Source organism: Chinchilla lanigera, unplaced genomic scaffold (assembly GCF_000276665.1).
Source record: "Chinchilla lanigera isolate Chin_1 unplaced genomic scaffold, ChiLan1.0 scaffold00093, whole genome shotgun sequence".
In the NCBI taxonomy this organism is placed as follows: Eukaryota; Metazoa; Chordata; class Mammalia; order Rodentia; family Chinchillidae; genus Chinchilla; species Chinchilla lanigera.
Genome location: NW_004955494.1, coordinates 1,208,813 through 1,231,671, shown reverse-complemented (window position 1 = coordinate 1,231,671; position 22,859 = coordinate 1,208,813). Strand labels below are relative to the sequence as shown.

General features: G+C 38.3%; 1 protein-coding gene and 1 pseudogene across 1 annotated transcript; both read right to left on the bottom strand.

Moving 5' to 3' along the window:
• Positions 1-7,991: 7,991 nt before the first annotated feature.
• Positions 7,992-14,098, bottom strand: LOC102003778 (cationic trypsin-3-like). Its single transcript, XM_013504918.1, is given in 7 exon segments — positions 7,992-8,141; positions 8,807-8,897; positions 8,899-8,941; positions 9,469-9,722; positions 10,492-10,654; positions 11,335-11,401; positions 14,030-14,098. Coding segments are annotated over 7 exon segments (837 nt in total).
• Positions 14,099-15,085: 987 nt separating this feature from the next.
• On the bottom strand, positions 15,086-20,003 carry LOC102010913 (annotated as a pseudogene).
• Positions 20,004-22,859: the final 2,856 nt, after the last annotated feature.

The window sequence follows — 22,859 nt, the reverse complement described above, 5'->3', positions numbered from 1 at the left end:
GCTTACCTGGAGGTTATTTCTGTGGAAGCAAATTCCTTTGCAGTTGATTTGAAATTTATTTTTATCAGGAAAATTTAGTGCAAGGAAAAGTTTTGCAATCTTGAGAAAATTCACATTTGGGCCAGATGCTATCTTTGTCCAAAGTACAGTATCGTTGAACATAAGCTCCATTAAGTGACTAAGGTTTCATATTTGAATTATTTGTATGTAAAATCCCTGTGGACACTTTGGATACTCTGAAATTGCATATCTCCTTTGTGTTTGATTTGTTGAAGGCGATTGTGCCTCAGAATGAGAAGCCGCGTTCAGTTACTGGATGAGAAAATGTGTCAAGTTATACCATAGGGATGGAATAATTGTTCACTGAAAAGTAGGATTCCTTCAAAAACTCGGGAAATCCTATGTCCTAGTTAGCATAAAAATTGCATATGAAGAGGTTGGGGTATGCAGAATAAATGAGTACCTCCAGTTCTCAAAAAATTATATGTGTGTCCCTCAAAAGACTGACATTCTTAAATGAATTGTGAATGTAATACTAAAATCATACTAGGAGTGTTAATATTTGTATTTTCAAACAGTGCTTCAGGAGTACTAGTCAACTGCTATAAAGAATGAGAAAGTTTGGCATTAATATTTGGTCATGTGATGTACCAAATGGACAGAAATTTTCTAGCTTATATACTCTTATATGCCCATAAGAAAAGTGCAATATCTATAAAAATGTGTATTTAAATATGTAGTTGAAAGCTGGGTGTGGTGGCGCATGACTGTAATCCCAACACTCAGGAGCCAGAGGCAGGCGGATCTTGAAAGTTTGAGGCCAGCCTGGGCTACAAAGTGAGCTCAAGGCCAGCCTGAACTATATAGGAATACCTTACCTCAAAAAGACTAAATAAATAAATAAATAAATAAATAAATAAATAGGTAGTTGAGGTTCCAAGTACAGGTATCACTTCATTTTACACATTCTAAAGCATTATAGCCATGAAGCGTTTAGTTGTGAGTAGTATTTAGCCCACTACTCCTTTGCAAATAATGAGCTGATTTTATAGAATGTTTACTCCTCCTCAGGCACCTCTCAAATTGTGTCTATGAGTCTCCTCACTCAGTTTTCTTTGAAATCATGATGAATATGGTAAACTGATTTTCACCAAGAGGGAATTTCAATGAGAAAGCAACACAGATTAGTCATAGTAGCCAACTTTCCAACTGGGACATTAAATCTGTTAGCACTTACCTGGAGGTTATTTCTACTATGAAAATTTGACTTCTTTTTGATCTTTCGATTGCTCTTTACAACCCTGATGATAGGAGTTCCAATTTTCTGATAAGAAACTTCTGCTTAAATTGAAAGGAAAGATTCAAGACAGGAAGAGTTGTTCAGGGAAAAATGGACATTGAGCATTTCTGTTAGATTTACATTTGATGTTTTGATGACTTAACTTGAAAAAACTGGAAAAATAGGGGTATATTTGCTAAGGATGACTTGATTTATGTTTCTTGCCAGAAGGAACATTTGACTTTGATTTATGTGTCTTTCCAGGGGGAACATTTGACTTTCTTAATTTCATTTTGCTTTCATGCTAGAGTAGAGGCCTTGGATAAGGAAACTCAGAAATATTTATCTGTGTATTTATGTGTATTTGTGATGCACACACTTCTGACCTGATCTACCTAAATTTTGATGAAAATAAAAGTGTTTAAAAGGTTTTTTTTTATCTCTTTGTTGAAGTTGACTCTTGATACTTTTTGAAGTTCTTGATAAAAGACTTGTATCCTAATTTCTTTTTTTGTGATATGAAGGTAGATTCTTGCATAGCATACCAGCAGGACAACTGGGCTTGACTAGATCATCAATTTTTGTTTGTTTAACTAGATTTTATTTTTCTCCAGAATCTGATAAACATAACCACACTGTAGAAAAAAGGTTCAAGATCTCCACTTTTTCTCTGTGATAGTTGCTTCTAAAAAGAATTAAACCTCAGCTCTTTGGATTATATAGCCATGGAAGCCCTCTTTTTTCTTCCTTGGCAAGTGATACAATGTGGTGCAAGAAGATCAGGATAAGTCAGGTAGCCCTCAAAAGAGCTGACAGCTGTCTTATTGTCTATAGGGTGATCCTCTGTGGTTTTAGTTTCAGGAGAATCCAATGGTGAGTGTCAAGTTAATAATAGCCCTTAGTTATTGCTGATTGATCAGGTCCCCAATCTATCAAACAAGTGTATGGTGAAGGCTAAAGAAAAAGAGGCAAATGGTAAGAATTCAGGGCTCCAGGAGGATCAAAGCCCTCTCACAGAATTCAAGATTCTCGCTGGGCTAAGACCAAGACCTTCTCTGGGTGGCCTGCATTTATTTGGTTATAGAAGGTGTTAGGTTTATCAGAAGAGACAAAACAAAGTAAAAAGAACCTTTATTGTTCGGCATGGGAATGCTGCTGAGAGAGCTACACGGACCTTCTGAGAGGGGAAGCTGGGGAACAAAAGTTATACAGGGCTAGGTTGGAGGTGGTATATAGGGGGCAGTCTAGGTGACTCAGCAGGTGGTGATTGGGTGGATATGAAAAAGGAAGCAGGAAATTGCAAAAAGGAAACAGGAAGTTGTAACCAGGCCTGGGAAGGAGGAAGGCGGAACTTGGCACATGGCCATTTCTGGACCACGCCATGTTGATTCATTGTCCTGATGACTTTGGCAGAATTTTAGTTTGGGTAGAAACACATCAAGAAGAAGGGAGGGGAGTACTCCGGAAGGGTGGGATTACTCAAGGACTTCTCCATATAAGGTATTAAATTAATCCTTAATAAGGATTAAATTAATCCACACAGGAGTGAGATGCCTGAAGTTATAGTCCCTATCTAGTTGAGATGGGATCTAGGTGTTCTGGCCTGTGATCTTGTCTTACTCTTTGAGGCTTTCTGGCTTCTTTCACCATTATAGGTTTTAGTAGAGATTAGTGAGGTTCACTTACTATGATACCGCCATCCATTTCCTAGGCCTAGGCCTAGGCCTTGGACAGATTTACAAGTGAACATGAAAAACAAATTGATTAATTTAAGTCCTGCTCAGGTCTGCTTCATAGTGATCTCTGTCAGGTGAATTTCCTTCCATTGAGAGGCTTTTTTCACCTTTTAATGATTTCTTGGAAAAAAGAAGAGAAGTGTAAAGAACACAAAAGTTTTGAGTAGAGGCTTTCATTAGAACCCACTAGGATATTTGAAAAGCACCTGGAGTGCTTACTTTGTCAGCACTACCAGGTTCTAATTTAGAGTATGATGCATAGTGTGTTTTACCACATCTGTCAGGAAATGTTCACTAAATAAGTTTTGATAAATGTCTGATCACTTTCTTATGCACTATATTTTTAATATATCCTTATTGTCTTGCTTTTGTTGTAGGATCTTTACTTAGAAGGTGAGACAGAAATATCTACAAAGTTTCATTAGTTAGAAAAACTAAACCAGCCTTCAAATGCAAAGTTTATGAAAGGAATTTCCCAAGTTGATATCTCCAAATGAAACATGGCAATAATCTCTTGCAAGCTTATGCTTATATAATGCTACTCATACCATGACTTTCACCCTGCAATGAAAGTAGACATGCTAAAACACATTTTGTGCCAACAAGTGGTACTCTGATAAATTGTAAGATGTGACAATTGTCATTTAAAGAGTACATCTGTGACCAAGTGCATTCTAGCTGGAGAAACATGTCTACTTTATTTTTAAAAGTTTGTCTACTCTTCATATCAAGAAAGGAAAACATAAGTAGCAAAATTAGACAGTGAGGTATTTTTGTCATTAATGTTTTTCAATTGAATAAAAGTAATCTATTATTGATAAGTTACATATGAATGATGAGTTTTTTTTTGTACTGGGATAAGATTTTACATAAATTTTTACAGAAGTAATAAGAGGAATCTTAGTGGTTTAAATGATGGCAATAAGATAACATGCAAATAATTTGTCAGTTATTCCAGAAGGAAAGGAAATTAAAAGCTTTTAAAATCTTTTTCCCTTTGACTCATGCTTCAAATATGTTATTATTATATTATCAAATCTTCAAATAGATTCAGGGGACAATGGAGAAGAAATTTTTTTTATACTCCTGAACATAATGGTATTCTGACAGGGGTGTGGGATTTGCTTCAAATACAAAATGTTTGGCAAGAATTTCAAACAGACATCCTGCCCTGGAACTAGGATCTGCCTTTGACCTTGTTCCTTGTTAAATTGGATCCCATAAATAAACTAAAATTTAAAATACTAAGAATTTTATTCATAGAGTAAATTTTTATCAAAAGATGATTGTGATTCCAAGATAAGAAATGGAATGTAAAGCAGGATTCAGACTACAACATGGCTGTTCAGTGCTGTGCTGTCATGCCTCCTGCTCAAAATAAAGTTGTTTCTCAACTATACTTGTCTTCTATACCTGTGTAGTAGCCAGGGATGCGTGGTCTTATACATAATGAAAGAAAAAAAAGGGAACCAGAGAAACAAAAGAAAAAAAAGAAGAAGAAGAAAAAAAAGAAATGGAATGTGGTACCGAACTAAGTAAAGATCTGCATAATTACAAAATACATTGAGAAAATTGTGAAAGAATTTTGGAAAGAAATAGAGCCTCTAAAGATACTGAATGTATGACTGAGTTTTCAAAAGTAATTTATGGGATTTTATAGAGCCTGAAAAAATATCAAAGATACCTTGGGCTTATTTCAATATTTATGTTTGTTTAGATGTGATGGGCAAACTGAATGTGCTTTGCTCTTGTCTGTTACTACTGAGGTCTGTGGACATACAAATTCTAACACAAAAATCTGGCCCAGTGCTTTGAGATGCTACCCTACAGAATGGACAAGATTAAATTTAACAAGTGACCTAGGTAAACTGAGCCTGAGATACACTTTGAAATCCTTTTGCTGCTAAGATGTGGGAAGAAGGATTTTGACCCCGATTCCTAGTCATCAATCACTTCCCCTGGGATGTAGGACTGCCTCTGACAAAAACCAGTGGCAGAGCTACACTGGCAATTAGGGAAATCAAAACAGAGCTGTAGGGTGGTTACCCAGCCATGTCTTTGCAGAAAATTATTCCATGTCAAGGATGGAATATTGCGAGATTGAAAAGAAATCTCTGTGTCAGCCTTATCAATGCACACAAGGTGAAGAAGCTAGGGGGGAACACGTCTTACCCATGATTGCCTGACATTGGAAGTACAAGTCTTTCCATCACATATAGTGTCCTCTATTTGAGACAGGAACATGACATGACTCTTTTTACTGACTGCAAACATATGCCCACAGCAAGACTGAGAAAAAGCTCAGAGACAGCATAAGTTCCTGTTCACCACCTGGAGCTGGCAAAAGGGTCCTTTCCTCTGACAAGCCTGGGCATGCTCCCAGGTTGGATGGGCAGGTCTAGGAGCAGAGCCCTTGAGACAGAGACACATAAAAAGCTCCAGGCAGAGGAGGCACATGGTCAGAGGTCTTCTTGTGATAAACTAAGGAGGGAAAGCCCATGGAAAAAAAACAGATATTTGCCAGGCAATGAAGGAAGCTATAGTGTGTGGTCACTAGTGGAAGCCTACAGAGAACTAGTGAACTGGCAAAGCGCCCCACATTTCATTCCTCCCAAGTTAATTAAGGCCATCAGATCTGGAGACAATGATGGAGGCCTGCAGTTAGCTACACTTGAGACAAAGTTTGCAGCCAGTAGACTGTTCCAGATGGAGTAATGTCCCTCATTCCTTTGGGTAAGCCACTGAGTGGTCCACACAGGGAAACTGCTTGATTGTTCCAAAGCAGACCGTGACTCAGTGTAGAGGCAGCCGTGTGGATGTTCTAGGTCAGTGGTGGTGAACCTACCGCACATGCGCAGCTGTGAGCACAAAGTCCTCTCTCTTTCCCCGCGTGAGCCACGCTGCCCCAGCATTGCGCAGCAGCTGAGCATCATAGAACATGCGCACGCTGAGAAAAGGGTAGCTGTGCAGTTCCTTAGTGTATAACACAGCGCTGCTACTTTGTGACTGGTGGGTGGTTTGGGATTGCAGTTTCACACTCAGTCTCTGACAGGTTCACCGTCACCGATCCGGAGTAATGCTGAAGCTGTTTGAAGCATTCTCAGTCGTTGTAATTTTCATTATTCATTGTTCCTTTGCTTCTTTGTGCATTCTGGGTTATCTTGTTTTTTTGTTTTTTTTCTTTCCTTTCTTTTGGTCCTTACTTGCTTAATGCTGTGTGTTTTCTTTTACTTTATTCTTTGAGTGTTTCCCTGTTGTGCTCCCTCTTTTAGACTTTTTTCTTTTCTCCACCTTTCTTTTCTCATCTCTTTTCTTTTCTCTTCTCTGCTTTGCTTTTCTCTGTTGACTTTTTTCTCCCTAAGGTTTTCTTCACACTTCCTCGTTTTCCTGTCTCCTTGGTGCTCTCTCCTAGCAGGTGGAAGCTTTAGGAGCTGATTGGGTTCTGATAAGGCTGAGAGAGAGGAACCCCTAGACTAGGTCCAGTGTACTTACAAGTATAGGAAGGGAGTACACTAAGCTTTCCTGGCCACACAGGTATACAAAGATACAAGGTGTATCAATAAACCAGGCAGCAGGAACTCCCCAGCATCATGCCTGCTGTTATTGTGACCTTGGATGCCTCAGGCTCCAGCACTGTTAGAAATAAATCTGTGGGAAATAAGCCTGCAGCACATTGTGTTTTTATTTGAGCATTCTGAGTTAAGACAGTATGCTTCCTTCACTTTATTCTGAGGCTGCATTTTCTTCTCTCAAACCTGTTCTGGTTACCTCAGTGGACCTGTGCTCAGATTCCGTTATGGCTTTTCCCTGTCTCATACCAGGGATGCCCAGAAATTCTGTGTAGGACTTTTATGACAAACCCTATTCTCAATGGTCTATGGAACAATGAAAATGGGAGGGGAAAGCCAGTGTGGAAGAAAGGCACCGTGTTTGTAGTACACAGCACAGGCAGGGATGAAGAGGAGAGTCACTTCTCTGGATCCAAGACTGTGATCCTGTGAGAGGAGAGATCTATGTTGTGCTACTTTGCATTTCATAGCTTTTTTGCCCGTTTGTTCCATTCTCTGGGCTGAGGTTTGAGGGGAAGGCTGATGGGAAGAGGTGCTGACCCTCTCCACCGTCTGTGTCTGCTAACTCAGCCATATTTGGTTAGAAAACAAGAAGGTTTTGTAGAAGTGGAACCTCTAGTCAGATGATTCCTTGGAAAGTGCAGGAATCCATGGATTTTGGAAACATGATCCATCTAGAATATTTCATTACCGAGCCTCCAGAGTTTCAGATAGATTAAGAAAACAAGGAAAGAGAGGGCATTTAGTCACAGAAGCAGTAGAGCACTGTGGAAACAGACATTTTGGATGTCATTGTAGTTTTATTATGAATTATTTGACTGACTTTAGGCAATTGACTTTGATGAGGCATTCTGGTAAGATTGTCTTTCATAAGCAATAAACATATTAGCAGCCATGGGGCTGGGGATTTAGCTCAGTGGCAAAAGCGCCTGCCTGGCAAGCGCAAGGTCGTGAGTTCGGTTCCCGGTACCGGAGAAAAACCAAAAAAAAAAAAAAAAAAAAAACAAAACATATTAGCAGCCATCAAAAATGAATGACCACATATGTATACCAGAAAAGTCACACAATAAAAATTATCAGGAGCTCTTGGTTTTTTCATATAAGAAATTTGATTGGAAATGTGCCCTACTTGCCTTCTGTCCTCCATGTCCCACACAGGTTGGCATGTGGAGGTGACAAGGACGTGTCTATTCATTTCATTGGGTGAATGATGAGAAAGCCTTTTAAATTTCTCAGTGAAATACTTCACATTTCTATCTTCTTGTATTTGGAAAGTTCTTGAATAACAAGCAAGGACCATCAGGAAAAGATGTGATGCAGAGCAAAATTTATTTTTCATATAATAATTTCAGGCACAGAAGGAAGGTGAAATTGACTCTGCTTGTGGGACTTAAGAAATAAAGGTGTTTAGTTGGCAGTGATGGTCTCATGAATCCAGTCCAGGTAGTTACACACCTTGGCATAGACACCAGGTTTGCCTTTGAGAGCACAACCAGAACCCCAAGAGACAATTCCGTGGAGCTGCCCATTGCAGCCCACAGGGCCACCAGAATCATCCTAAATAAGAACAGAATGACAAACGGGACTTTTGTTTGTATCCACTGAGCTTTGGACTTTTCACTTTTTCATTTCTTTAATTTTTTATTTTATGTTTTGAGACTGGGTCTCACTATGTAGTTGAAGATGGCTCAAACTCATGGAATTCCTCATGACTCAGCCTTCCAAATAATGGTGGCTTAGCTCACTTTGCACAAATGAGACCCAAGATGTTGCTCCCTTAAAGAGGAACTGTTTTTATAGACTGCAGCTCCTCCATGAAGCAACTGCCATGCCCCCAGGAATGGAAACTTGCTCTATTTACTACATCCTTCTTCTTCCTATCTTATGGTCCTCCCCATCCTTCCAAGCCTATAGAAAATGAAAAAGACTGGAGAGATTTAAAGCCATCTCAAGAGCTCTGTACCTTTCACAGAGAATCATTCCATAATATACTGCTTTAGACCATTGACTGGTTGCATTGTTTAGCATGAAATTCTAAGTGTCTTTTTTCTAGTTTAATCATGAGTATCGCAAAGGATTTATAATTTACTCCAGTGCTATCTACCTCTTTTTACAATTGGCACTAAGGACAATTGTGCAGTCCTTTGTGGTTCAGAAAAGGAAAAATATGGTGTTAGAGGATGACACTAAGGAGAACCAAGAAGATATACAAAGCAGGTCACCTGGCAAGAGTCCCTTCCACCTTCCACGAAGCCCGCACAAAACATGTTGCTAGTGATCCGACCTGGGTGTGCTTTGTGGAAAACAGTGTCAGAGGTTGGGGACATCCAGACACTGAAGGATGGAAGGGAACTTGACTGTTGAATACAAGAATGAGAACAGAAGAAGATGACACAGAGCATCACTGAAAATTTCATTCTGTCCTCGCTATCACACAACTCCTACTCTTTCTTTGCATTTGCCAGTGATTTACAATGAAAGAAAGCACTTCCCCCCGAATGCTTCATCTAACAGTTCTGATCATCAAGTCATTATTTCTCTGACACTAGCATGAGTGGGCACTTAAGTCAAGTCTAGAGACTTTTTCTCAATTAAATGTACACTTCAGTTAGCGCTGAGGACTTTATCATCATTCTATCTACCTCTTCTCTTTCTAATCTTTTGAAAGCCACTAATCCCACTTCACTTAAATACTTTTCATCTGTATTAGCAGTTCATTTATGCTGCATCTTGTATTGTGTCCAGAAAGTTATCTTCTTCACTTCAGTATACACTTCCTGTATATGTGAAGCCTATCTCTTGGAGCCTCGCCTTGGGTGAGAAGTTAGACTAACACTTTTCTAACATGTTCAGACTTAGTCTTCGTATTGCAGGAGAAACTTACTACCAAAGCTCAGGGTGTTGCCCCAGCCAGACACGAGGCGCTGAGCACCAGTTGAAGGACAGGATCGTGGCAGAGTGATAGTGCCCACTCGTGCATTGATGGTGGCAGGTGACTTCAGTTTAATCAGCATAATGTCATTATCAATGGTGTCTTTATCGTACTTGGAATGAAGGGTGATCTTGGCTGCATCAGTTAATTGCTCATCACCCTCAATAATATGAATATTGTGTTCTCCCAGATGAACCTGGATTCACCTTGATTAAAGGATTGAAAGTTTTGTATATATCCAACTTGAGCTTTATCTCCTTTTGACAACCTCCCTCCCATGAACATAGGAACATCTGATCCTCCTCAAGAATTCATTCATACAGGCAATGAGCACTTAAACTCGCATTGTGTACTACCATGCATGGCACACTTTACAGAGTTCCTGCATCTGTGTCCCTGTCAGTACTGACACTTAGCATCTTGTTACAATAGGTAGGTAGAGGAATGGGAACTGAATAACCTCTACTTGGCCATTGGAGAGGAAAACTGGTGAGTAGAGATTGATTGGCATCTGCCATTTCTGCTTTGGTTGGGATCACTGACTTTCACAGTGAGATGAGGATGAGTTAATGATAAAAGGATTTCAAGGGAAGAGAGTAAATTATGCTTCTTTTAATGCAGTAGATATTTGATACATTTTATTATGTCCATATGGTATTCCATAATTTTCCTGTTGAGCTATAATGATATCACTATGTAGTAATTCATTCTCTTAAGATATTTCAAGAGAAATTTCATCAGCCATGGTTTCCATTCTATTTCTAGTAATGTAATTAAAAAGTCTTCAGGAACTTTAAGGATATATCTCTTTGTAAAGGTTCCTTAATACATCTCAGGATTCCTGAGGGAATACTGCGACTTTTAGGTACAGCATGGTGTGTCCATCATGCATAACTCCAGTTTACCTTGGTTATCTGTTTGGGTTGGAGGATCATTTGACCATAGAGAACAGGAATGTGAATATTGTTGACTTACGGCTCATAGCAGTGAGTTGCGGACAACACCCACTGGTCAGTGATGAGGGAGCTGCCGCAGAAGTGGGAGCCATCATTCAGAGACACCTGGTAGGGGAGGGAATTCTTCTGACATCTGTAGCCTCCAATGATCTTGTCATCACCACCATGGGTGGGGAAAGCACCTGATGAGGAAAAGTTAGGAATCCGGTTAGGAACCTAGTTGAATGTAAGTATGAGAAATTTCTACTTCACCACAGAATTTCTGCAGACTAACAAACCAGAAAAGAGATGATAATACCCTTGCACTGCATATCAGGAAATGATAGTTTTATGTTAACTTTTTTCAAAATTTATTTTTCTGTATTTTAAACATATATTTTTCTTATGGCACTATTAATATGTATGGCATTCTTCATGGAATAATGTACCTTTTCCCATGAGGAGTGCTTGGGTACATAACGAGACCTTTAATACTGAGGAAAATTACGGTTGGACATTTGCAACCTCTTCAATGAACACAGACTAGTTTTCATTATTAACTCCACCTTCATAAAGAGATCCAGGCGAGTGCTTCTTCAAAATCCTTTCCTTTTTCCTCCTTCTCAGTGAGTTTTTCTTGGAAGTTCATGCTGAGTACTGATTCTTTATGTTCATACTCTGAATGAGTTTTGTTCATCCTGTTTCTCACCTCCTCCCACAAGTTTGATTTAATTATCTGCCAACATGTAATACACTTTATCTTCAACATTTTATGTTTCTTTAGTAAAGACAATACACTAAACTCATTCCTGTTTTAGCATGCACACAGCACAAACTTACATACACATAAACACCTCTTGATTTATTTGTTGAAGACACTGACCAGCTGCTCCCAGGAAGGCAAGAATGATAAAGGTTTCATGGTGACCCTCTCCATCTGGACTGGAGAACTGAATGCAGACTTTCCATCCTCAGGTATTTTTACCTGCATGCTTGTCACAGGTGCCAGAGGAATGATTTCACTGGAAACTCACAAGTTCCAATTTAGAATTCCATTCTGAGGCCCATGGAAAATGACTCAGCACCAGAGGTAAACATAAACTTTCACTTTTCCAGATGATTATGAGAACAGAAGTAGCAAACACAGCTGGTGGGAACCGTTTGCCATAGTAGGCAAATAAGGGGGTGTAAGATCATAGAACAAGACTACAGGTTTCTGGATTCCCAGATAAAAATGTCGGGAAGTTGGCTAGCTCAGCTGAGAACTTTTGTCCTGAGCACACTTGAACTCTGCACTGTAGTATTTTCATTAACACTTTCCTTTTCACAGTCCCATACTTTGTTTTAGGTGTCTTCTGATCTTATAAGTCCATGTTGGCTTTTTATTACAAGGAGGAAAATCTTAATCTCCTGAGAATGGAAATATTGTTCTTATTTAAAATAATAATACTTGAAAAGAAGAAAGTAAAATGTGGTAATAACTTCCTTTTTATCTCCAGCTTACTATATGTAGTGGGTGTAATCATCCTCCTTTCTCTGTGGTTTCACTTTCCATGGTTTCATATACTCACAGTGAACCATGGACCAAAACAACTTAAAATGACCTTCTAGAAATAAGTAATTCATAAATTTTGGGACATTTTTATTGCAGTAAATTATTATGTTTATTTTATCATTAATTATTATTGCTAGTCTATTATTTTGTTCAACTTATGAGTTAAATTTTACTATACATCTCTAGGTGTCCAAAAAACATTGCATAAAGTATTTGGTCCTACTGAAGTTTCATGTCTGTACCAGGAGTCTTGTAAATACCCTCATGCAAAGGCAAGAGCTCCCAAGTACAAAGTATAGAATTTTGCTTGTATTAATTTATCAATCTTTATAACAGCTATGTACAATGTGTATTATAATCCTTAATTTGCAGATGGGAAAACTAAATTAGCAGACTTATAGGGGACTTCACTGTTTGCTCATACCAAGTTCTTTATAGAACTAGGACTCCAGCACTAGAAATTGGGCTTCAGAGTCTCTAATGTTATCAAGGTCTTACAGCACCTTTAGCTGATTGTAGTGCTGCTGGTATTTAGAGTCTCTTCTGTGTGTCTGGAACTTTACAAATGATTATTGGACATCAAGACATTCATTCCTCATGGACAGCATTATAAATGTGTTATACATTTCTCCTTGGGAAGTCCATGGTTTAGAGAAGTCAAATATAGTCATATGCTTAGGTTACATATATTTATACATTACATCATTGTAAAGTGTTGGGGTAATGCTAGGGGATGTACATAATGACAAGACTAGTTTTGTTAAAATAATTTGTTTCTCAGGTTAAGAAGTTCGAATCAGTTAGAGAAGGGGCACATGCTTTAACTTATTCAGTAGGGCAAGAATTTATAAAAGCAAAAACAGAAGAAGAAAAGTATATTTGAAGTGTATGATTTCCTCAAAGAGTCTTGAACTCCTATTGGTGAAGTGGAATAGAAATTGAATGTGAATACAGTGAGCTGCTCAGAGCAGATGAGTATCTCTAAGACTAAAGCCATTTACATTACATCGTTTCATCCGATTAACATTCTTAACTGTGTTTCAAAGGGCAGACTAAAATAATTGTTAGACAATCAGTGTTTTTATCTTGAAATTACTACTTATTATGCTAGTTACTGCCCATAAAAGATGAGAAGAAAAGACATTAAGAATAGGATTAGCAAGGCTTGGTGGCACACATGTGTGATCCAAGTTGTTGCTCATAGCTTTGATAAGTGCTCTCCATTTAGAGACAAGAAAGTGACCATTTTCACTGATTAGAAATGTTAGTTTTGTTTAGTAATATATGCCCATGCAGTCATTTAGAAGAAGAGCTCCTCTCTTACGTGATTTATTGAAGATACCTTCTCTCATTGATAACTGCTCTTCCATTTATAATACCTGTACACTCTATGGTTTATAATGGTACCTCACTTTTAGTCTTAAGCACCTGGGTCTTATATTTTTTAGCCTTTGTTTACAGATGAATTTGTCTCCTTCTCATGAAGTAGTTTCCTACACAGCCAGCCAAACCATAAATGTTCTATATGAGTCCTGAAGAATTTCATTCCATGTCCTCCTTCAGTAGGAAAAAGCCAGAATAGTGGCTGCCCCAAATCCTTCAGATAGGAATGAGCAATGCAAGGGGAAATTGTGTCAGGGGCTTGTTTGAAATTTTCCTTTACTTCCCTTATTTCTTTTGCTCTTTTGCTGCTCCCTAATCTCTGGTGAGGAAAAGCAACCCTACCTAGCTGGTGAAGGTGTTAATTGCCAAATCTTTTTGGACTCAAAGAATCCAGAATATCCTATGGTCTTTGTAATGGCGCTCCTTAGTAACTGCCACATGATATAAAAAGCCCATTATGATGCTCAAGTCAGAGAAAAACATATGACATGCTTTTTAATGATGGGAAAATGCTGATGCCCTGATCTTAGATGTACCCTCTCCAATTGGGGGAAAAATTTTGCTTTTAAACCACCCAATCTATGCCATTGCTGTTACAGCAACCTGAGCTGAGTAAGATTATGCACTTCTTTCACCTTACGACAAGGCTGAATTTTTGCCTTTCAAACATGTACCATTTGTTATAGATGTGTCTATGCTCAGACGCCATTATGCATTTTCCCTTGGTGCATATCTGATGTACAAAGAAATCTTTTGTGGAACTATGCTGTAGGTCAGTGGTGGCAGACCTATGACACATGTGCCTCAGTGGGGTGTCTGTTATTATTGAAAACTCTAAAAGTGCTGCTATCACCACGCTAGGAGATGTGCAGAGCAACAAAGTTGTAGGGTACAGCTGGTAGGAACTAAGACAGGTTACATGTGGTACACACAAAGCTAAAGATGGTAGTTAAGTGATCTCTGTGACCAACACACTTATGGTTTCCTGGTAATATACATTTTTTTCCATAACCAATTTGCATTTGTAACTAAGCCCATGTGTGGCTTAAATTAGTACCTCATTTGAGCTGGTTTAGTGGGATCTGCTCATAGGATGGTGGTGTAACTGTCTCCAGATACTTTACTGCTGTTGCAATAATATTCCAGTTGGGAAAAAATAAGATATTCAATATCCAAAATTTAGAGGTGAGTGAAAACTTGGAAAATGTGGACAATGGAGATGCATGTATGGGGTTGGGGGGCAAAGTACTAAGGTAGAGTGTGTATGGTGTTCTCTCCAGGCAGAACCAAAGGGAACGGTTATACCTCTGGAGCCAAGACCTGTATTACCTGAAGTATATGCTGTTCAAACACACCTGCATTCATGCTTTTTGTTTTCTGAATTCATTAAATAAGTATATAATGAGGCCTGAGGTTTTGGAGAAAATTGGTAGTGAAAGAGGGGCTCAGATGATCTCTATTGGCCCTGCTTATTTAGTAATAATATTCCTCTTAGAAACCAGGATCTTGAAGAACTGGATCATATATGTAGGTGCATAAATGCAAGTATGAAGAGAAAGGTGTCCAATTCCTAGCAAAAACAATTCCTAGAGAGAGGCAGGATATTAATAAAATTGTTTTTATTTAGACAATGATTTCAGGCAAAGAAGGAAGGTGAAGTTATCTACCAGGGTAGATCTTAAAGAGATGAAAGTGTTTAGTTGGAAGCAATGGTCTGCTGAATCCAGCTCAGGTAGTTGCATACCTTGTTGTAGACACTAGGTTTGCCTTTGAGAGCACAGCCATAGCCCCAGGAGACTACACCCTGGAGCTGTCCATTGCAAACCACTGGGCCACCAGAGTCACCCTGAACAAAAAGGAAAAGACATTCAGAGTTCTTGTTTACATCCAGATGAAAAATGCTCTCCATGAAGCTCTTCCATTTTCCTTGGGTCATTTTGGCAGGCTGCTGGTCTTTCAAGATACACCTTCTCTAACCATGGTAAACCAAACCTCTGCCTTCTTACTTTGTCCCTAGTCTTTGTTCTCCTTTTTTTTAATCTTAGCTCTTTCTCAGGAGGCCCTATGGGCAAGGAAAGGTGAGAACTGGAGAAATTTAATGCTGTCCTACTTCCTCCACCGATTTTACAAGGGTTGAGTCCCACAGTACACCTCACAGAAAGAAATGTGTGCAGACAATATCCCGTGTCTTTCTATCCCAACCGTAATCATCAGTATCACAAAGAGAAGATGTACTGTTTATCCCAAAACTATCCCTCACTGTCCACAATCAATTCTAAGGGTATTTATACAGCTTTTTGTGTTTCAGAGAGACAAGTATAATGGAGAGGAGGGGAATTAAACCGACGTAAGGAAATACAAAAGAACTCACCTGGCAGGAGTCCTTTCCACCCACCAGGAAGCCTAGGCAGAACATGTTGCTAGTGATCTTATGGGGGTAAGCACTGCAGCAAGCACTGTCCGAGAGGACGAGAGCACCCAATCACAGAAGCAGTGAATGGTATTTGCCTGTCAAGTGCAAAAGTGAAAATGCGAGATTACCTACCCACAGAGTCCTGGAAATGTCTTTCTCACTCTATCTCTTCTCTTTTACAATATTCACACTATTTCTTTCAATTTGTCAGTGACTTCTATTTCCGGATATTTTTCTTTTCCTGGAAAGCTTTCAAATACTTCTAATTAACAAGTTGTTCTTTCTCTGGCACTGGCATCAGTGGCTAAAGATTTCAAGTCCAGAGACCTTTTCTTCTTTCTCAGGCAAATATATACTTTAGGCAACTTCAAGTTCCCTAGCTTCTGTTCTATCAGCCTCCTTAGTGTCTAGTTCTCTTCACATCACTAGTCATACTTTAGTTCCCTACATTGACTTTTCCTGAGCAGTTCAATTTTGTTGTATTGTCTGCACATCTCTACAAAGATATCTTCCTCACTGCAAATAATGTATTCTAAAGCTGCTCATATCCAAAGCCTAACTCTGGGACCATGACTTGAATGAGAATTTAGACCAAGTGATCCTTAAGGTGCCTTTCACCTCTAGCATTCTCAGATCTGGCCCTTGTATTACAGGTTTCACTTACTGCCAGTGCTCACAGTGTTGACCCAGCCAGACATGAGGCACTGAGTTCCAGCAGATGGCCAGGAACTGGGCAGAGAGACAGTGGCCACTCGAGAGGCGAGTTTTGCAGCTGTCTGTGGCTTAATCAGCATGATGTTATTATCGTAAGTGTCTCTGTTATAACTGGGGTGACGAATGATCCTGGCTGCATTAATGAATTGTTCATCTCCCTCCAGGACATCAATGTCATGTTCTCCCCAATGAACCTGGATCTTGCTGGGTTAAAGGATTAAAATTTTCCTAAGTATCAAATTAGAGTTTCATCCAGTTCCCCCAATAGTCAGTGTTAGCATAGTCAAACACACCGCCCTTTTCAAGTGCTGAGTCACACAGGTGCCTGCGCACTTAAGGTAGCATTGTGCACTATCACGCATGGTGCAGGGTAGAAAATTACTCAGGTAAGTACAACTGTCAGTGCAGACTCACAGCCCATCATCTTGTTGGAATAGTAAGGTGTGCAAATGGGAAGCATATAATCTCTACTGAACAGCCAGAGATGGAAAGGGGATTGGAGCTTGACAAGCACCTGCCATTGCTCTGGTTGGGATCATGATGTACAGGCAGATGAGGCCAAGTTAAAGATCAAGCAGATTATGAATGGAGCAGAACGAATTTTGCTTATTTTTATGTCTTCCTGGAAATATGGTAGGTTTTATTACATCTGTAGGACATAGCTTTCATGGATAGGCTATAATATTTAAGACTGTCTACTGATGAGTGTTCTTTATTATTTTTGGAGATACTCCATCAGCCATATTTCCCTTCCACATTTTTAGTTCTGTCATTAAAGAAGATATCAGGGAGTTTTGAAGGTACAGCTCCATGTGTATCTCCTTCAAAGCATGCTGGGATTGCGAGGGGTAATAAAGCTCTCCACATGTGAATGCTTTGGTGCATCTGTAGTTTACTCTGGTTATGATTTTGTGGGGCTAGACAATAATTTGACTGTAGCCCAAAGGGATGTGATTCTTGGTTACTTACGATTTGTAGCAGTGAGCCTCCGACAACACCCACTGGGAACTGATGAGAGAGCCACCACATGAGTGGTAGCCAATGTTCAGGGACACCTGGTGGGGAGGGAATTCTTCTGACAGGTGTAGCCCCCAACAATCTCGTCATCATCATCATCAATGGGAAGAGCAACTGGCAGGGAAAAATTTGTAACTTGCTTATAAACAGATGATCATGGAGTTTCTATTCCACCATGAACTTTTTCAGACTAACCAGAAAAGAGATGACAAAGTTCTTTTGCCTCACATAGTCTGAATGTGGTGGTTTTAAAGTAATCTTTACCATACCGGCAAGTGAAATAAATCAGACCCACATGTGGAAACATGGCATTGTCTCCCTAGTGTAAGAACCTGAAAGAGTAAATAAAATCTGAAAGGTACAATAGATAATGTGAAAGGGAAAGAAATTGCTCAAAGGGAAACAACAACTGGGATGAGGGAAAGGAGAAAAGAAAGAAAGAAGGAAGGGAAACTATATACATATGGGTTTATATATATACACACACACACACACACACAAGATAGACAGGTTAATTGTACTATTAATTTCTATTGGTTTTTTGAAATGAATAGTTAATGTTTAATTGTTTGATCAATCTTGCATACCTATTTCTGGTAATCTGAGCAACTACTTTGAAGATAACAATATGTAGTACAACAACCATTGTTAATTTCCTTTCAATTTTTTTTTAAATTCTGTATCATTTTTATTGGTTTTGTGTTGTTTTGTTTTTGTCTGTTTTTGTTATTTTGCTTTTGTTTGTTTCTCTTTAAAATAAAACATTTAAAAAATAAAAATAATAAATAAAATGATATAAAGCAGTCTTTAAAATAAAAAATAAATAAAAATTTTATTATTCCATAACTTTAACTCATACCCTTCTGATACTACTACTAATGAATATCTAATTTTCAAATTTACATCTCAAGTTTGATAAATGTCTTGTGTTATTCCTTATGTACCATTTACACACAGACACACACACGTATACTAAAATACAAGATCAGAGACTTGTCACACAATAAATATGTGACCACCACTATCTGGGGATATTAAAAAATTCTGTTTACATAAAACCTTGCTCAGTAAACATGCAAATAGGCAAAAAGTTTAGCAAGAATATTCCCTGTATGTGTTTGTGGAGGTAATGTGGTGTTGGTATAGTATAGCTATCTCCACAGGGAAACAGAAATTTTTTCAAGAAACCCATTCAAAGTATTCTCATCAGAAAGAAATGAGATTTTTTGAATTTTATTTTCCCAGTGTCTGTGATTGGTTCCTGCCTAATATTTTCCCTTAATCATCTTATAAAACATTATATAAGATTTCTCCACCCAAACTTTCCCCTTATCTCAATTATCTTTTCAACATTTAGCAAAAATTCATCATGGAGAAGTAGATCCCACTGATATCAAAGTTTCTTACAGCTGCAAATGTCTGTTACTATATGACCCCCATTTTCCCATTATTTTAAATAAGCTTAGGAAAAAAAGATTCTAGTGGCATGTAGATGAGTATATTGGATATTTACCTGACCAATGTAGGAGTATTATGCTTTAACAGTATGAAACTTAGTAATATTAAAATGCAATCATTTCTCTATTTTTTCATGATTGAATGACATGTGATATTATAACTAAGATATTTCATTAGTAAAGATGTTGAGGACACAGTCTAAGGTTTTCATTCAAGAACATAAAATATCTGTTTGTTAAGCCCTTTTGGTAAATAACCAAAAGCGCTTGGTCTTTAGCATTAAGGAGACTGAGACTGGGGCAGTTAAAGGCTCTCCAGAATGCACAAATTAATTTCAATTATGAACTCAAATTTCTTAGAGGGGTCAAGGCAAGTGCTCCTTTTATGAGAACTACCTTTCCTTTTGTCTCCTTCTTTATGGAATTTATCTGGGAGCTCAGAACAAGTTGAGTACATTCATATACTGTACACTGAATCACTTATGATCTTCCTGATCTTCCTTGCACAAGGGAGATTTAACTGTCTATAAACATGCTTACTATTCTTTCAACCTTTTAAGCTTCTTGAGAACAGAACTTATGTTCAACATTTGTTGTTGTTTTCCTCAGCACAAAGCAACTTATCTACACGATAGATACATACCGACCCATCCTTTAAACAGACTTACCATTTGGAGCAGTTTCTTTCCCTTTCACCATATCTATTGTACCTTTCAGATTTTATTCACTCTTTCAGGTTCTTACACTAGCGAGACAATATGATGTTTACACATGAAAGGAACAGTTCATGCTTAATTTTTTGACCAATTTTGCATACTTGTATCTGGTAATCTGAACAACTACTTTGCAGACAATATGCAATATAACAGCCACAGTTAAATTCATATCATCTTGTTGTTTGATATTCTGTAACATTTCTAATGTGTTCTTTTATTATTTTTTATTCTCTTTAAAATAAAAAAGAGAAACTTAGCAGCAGTGCCCAGGAAGGCAAGGAAGAGGATGATCTTCATGGTTTCTCCCTGGATGTGGACTGGTAAATAGGATGAAGGCTTCCCATGCACAGGTATTTATACCTCCACATTAGTCACTGACACCTATGGTCACAGGTGCCAGAAAAGTTTTACTGTAAATGAATAAATCTAAAGTTAGAATTCAATTATCTGACAGATAGGGCCATATTTAAACATTAACTTTTTTTTTACTTTTCCAGAAGGTTATGGGAATGGAAGTAACAAACCCACCCGGTGGGAATAGTTTTTCATATTGGAAGATAGGAAGGACAGGTCACAGGACAAGATAACAGATTTCTAGATTCCTAGACAAAAATTTCAGGTAGTCAATGACTTGACTCTGACCTTTGGTTTTAAGGATTATCTTGAACCCTCCATCCTTGCTGTTTAACAGTAGCTCTTTCACAGTTATACACGTTGTCTTATATTAGTTCAGATTGTACATGTCTGTGTTGTCTTTGTTGTTAGTATGAACAACTTGTTTCAAGAAAAGGAAGATTGTTCTTATCTGAAATTATAGTAGATAGAAAGCGGAAAGAAGATGAATGATAATAACTTCTATTTCTCTAGAGTTTACTATACGTCATGGATGGGATAGTGCCCACCTTATTTGTGGTTTCAATTTTTGCTGAAGTTTCAATCAATCATGGTCCAGCAATGTTAAATAGAACATTGTAAAAGTAAATTTTTCATAAATTTACACAGCTTTTTTACAGTATACTGTTATATTTGTTCTATTTTATTGCTGTTCATTTCTTATTTTCCTAATTCATTAATTAAACACTATCATAGTTGTATAAATGTAAAACAAACTTTAATATTTGGTATCTTAATTACTTTTCCCCCATTGCTGAAACAAAATACCCAACATTCAAAGTTGAGGAAGGAAAGGTTTAATTAGCCACAGTTTGTAGAGGATCTAGTCCATATCAGCTGACTTCAAGGCAGGGTGGCACATGGCAGAAGGGCAACTGTTCATGGAGGCAGAACACAGCAAAAGCAACAAGAGATGAGGAGGGACAAACCTCTTTTCCTCCCTTATGTTGTATACAGGTTACCTGTTCTAGGAGAGGTGTAGCATTCACAACCCCAATCCCAGAGCTAGACAATGAACCAATCACAAACTCTAGATTCAGCCGAAAAGCCCAACCACACCATGACTGCATGAGACTTTGCGGGGGACATCCAGACACAAACGATAACATTTGGTAATAATAATATTTATTTGGTACTCTCTAAAATTTCAAGTCTTAGAATATACACTGCATGACAAAGATATAGTCCATGCAAGTACTGTGTTCTAAGCACTTTATGCTTATTAACAGGGCAATCCTCATAATGGTTATGGAAGATAACCATGTGAGCTATGGAGAATGCTCAAGTTCCTTCTCAAGTAGAGGAGATCTGACCAATATTGTATAGCAGGAGACCAGGTGAGTGAGAATCAGTAGAACAGTATGAGATCTCTCATATATTGTAATTTTGTAAAGTGGGCAGAAATGTACACTTCACATAAAGTGAGCATGTGGGTATGTACAGAGTAGGTGAACAAATGTGAAAAGCGTATCTTTACATATTTTACAGGTGCTTAGACCTATAAGATACCCTGCACTTCTGAGATACTGTCAAAGATTTTGTGATGCTTGATATTGGAGAATTAAATTGAAAGTTCCTAGGCTCAATAAGTAATTCACTGACTATAACTACATAGCTTCTTGTCTGTACTTCATGTGTATAAAACTTTTGCTTTTGATGACGGCAATAGATTATCATTTATAATGGGCGTGGATCATGCTATAGTGTGTAGGTGTCTTCTTTCTCAGCCTGCTCCCATAGTGAGAGCTGTGAGCTATGGAGAATGCTCATGTTCCTTCTGCTCAGCAGACTGGGTTGGCCTCAAAACTTTCCTCCTGACTTCAAAGACAAGGTGGCCCAGAGGCATGTGGTTATTTCATTAGTCTGTATTTGTCACCTTTCTTCCCTGTGCATGTGGCTTAGGGGCCTTGTACCTAAATTGGGAACTGATGGGCATCAGCAAACATATTGACATTTGTGTTGGGAGGAAGACTAGGCACCAACCTCTAAAGGTAAAGTGGAGACCTTCTGAAGTGACCTTAGTGCTAACCCAAGAGTCTACCCTACGCTGCATTTCTGATCATTACCACATATAAAAAAAAAATCAGTGCTAGTGAAGAGGATGTTCTTTCTGAGAAAAGTGAACACTGGAATAGATCTAAGTTTATTTGAAAACCCTGCTTAAGGATGGCATTAGCTTACGGACATTTCTACTCCAGCTATATGTGATTTTTTTCCATAAAATTGTTTCTGGGGAAACTTCTTCCATAAAGAGCCAAAGAGTAAATGTTTAAGGTATAGAAAGCAGTGTAGTCTCTGTCATAAATACTATATTGTTACATGTGAATCTAGTCATAAACACTATATAACTGAAAGAGTGTACTTGTGCTCCTTAAGTTTATTTATTAAAACAGGCTATAGGCCAGATTCCCTATGCTCTAGTGTCCCAGAGCTGATAAAATCAATGTAACAAAAGACTGAATCAAGGAATAAAGGAATCACATAGTAGCTCTGTTATCATCTTAGTCTCTTATGTACTATTATGAGACACAACTCTGATCCCAGGTTAAAATATGATGCCATTCCTCGACAAATGAAATTCAAGGAGACTGAGGCCCCACTGATCAGCCTCCTGGGAACTGGTCCCTTGTCTGTTCAGGCATCTCAGCCTTTGCCATGGTCCTCATGACCAAGTTCTCATTTGACAGCATTTCTTGTCGCTGCTTTTCTGTATCGATATCCATGTGATGCACCAGTTCCTTAAAGAGAATGTTCAATCTG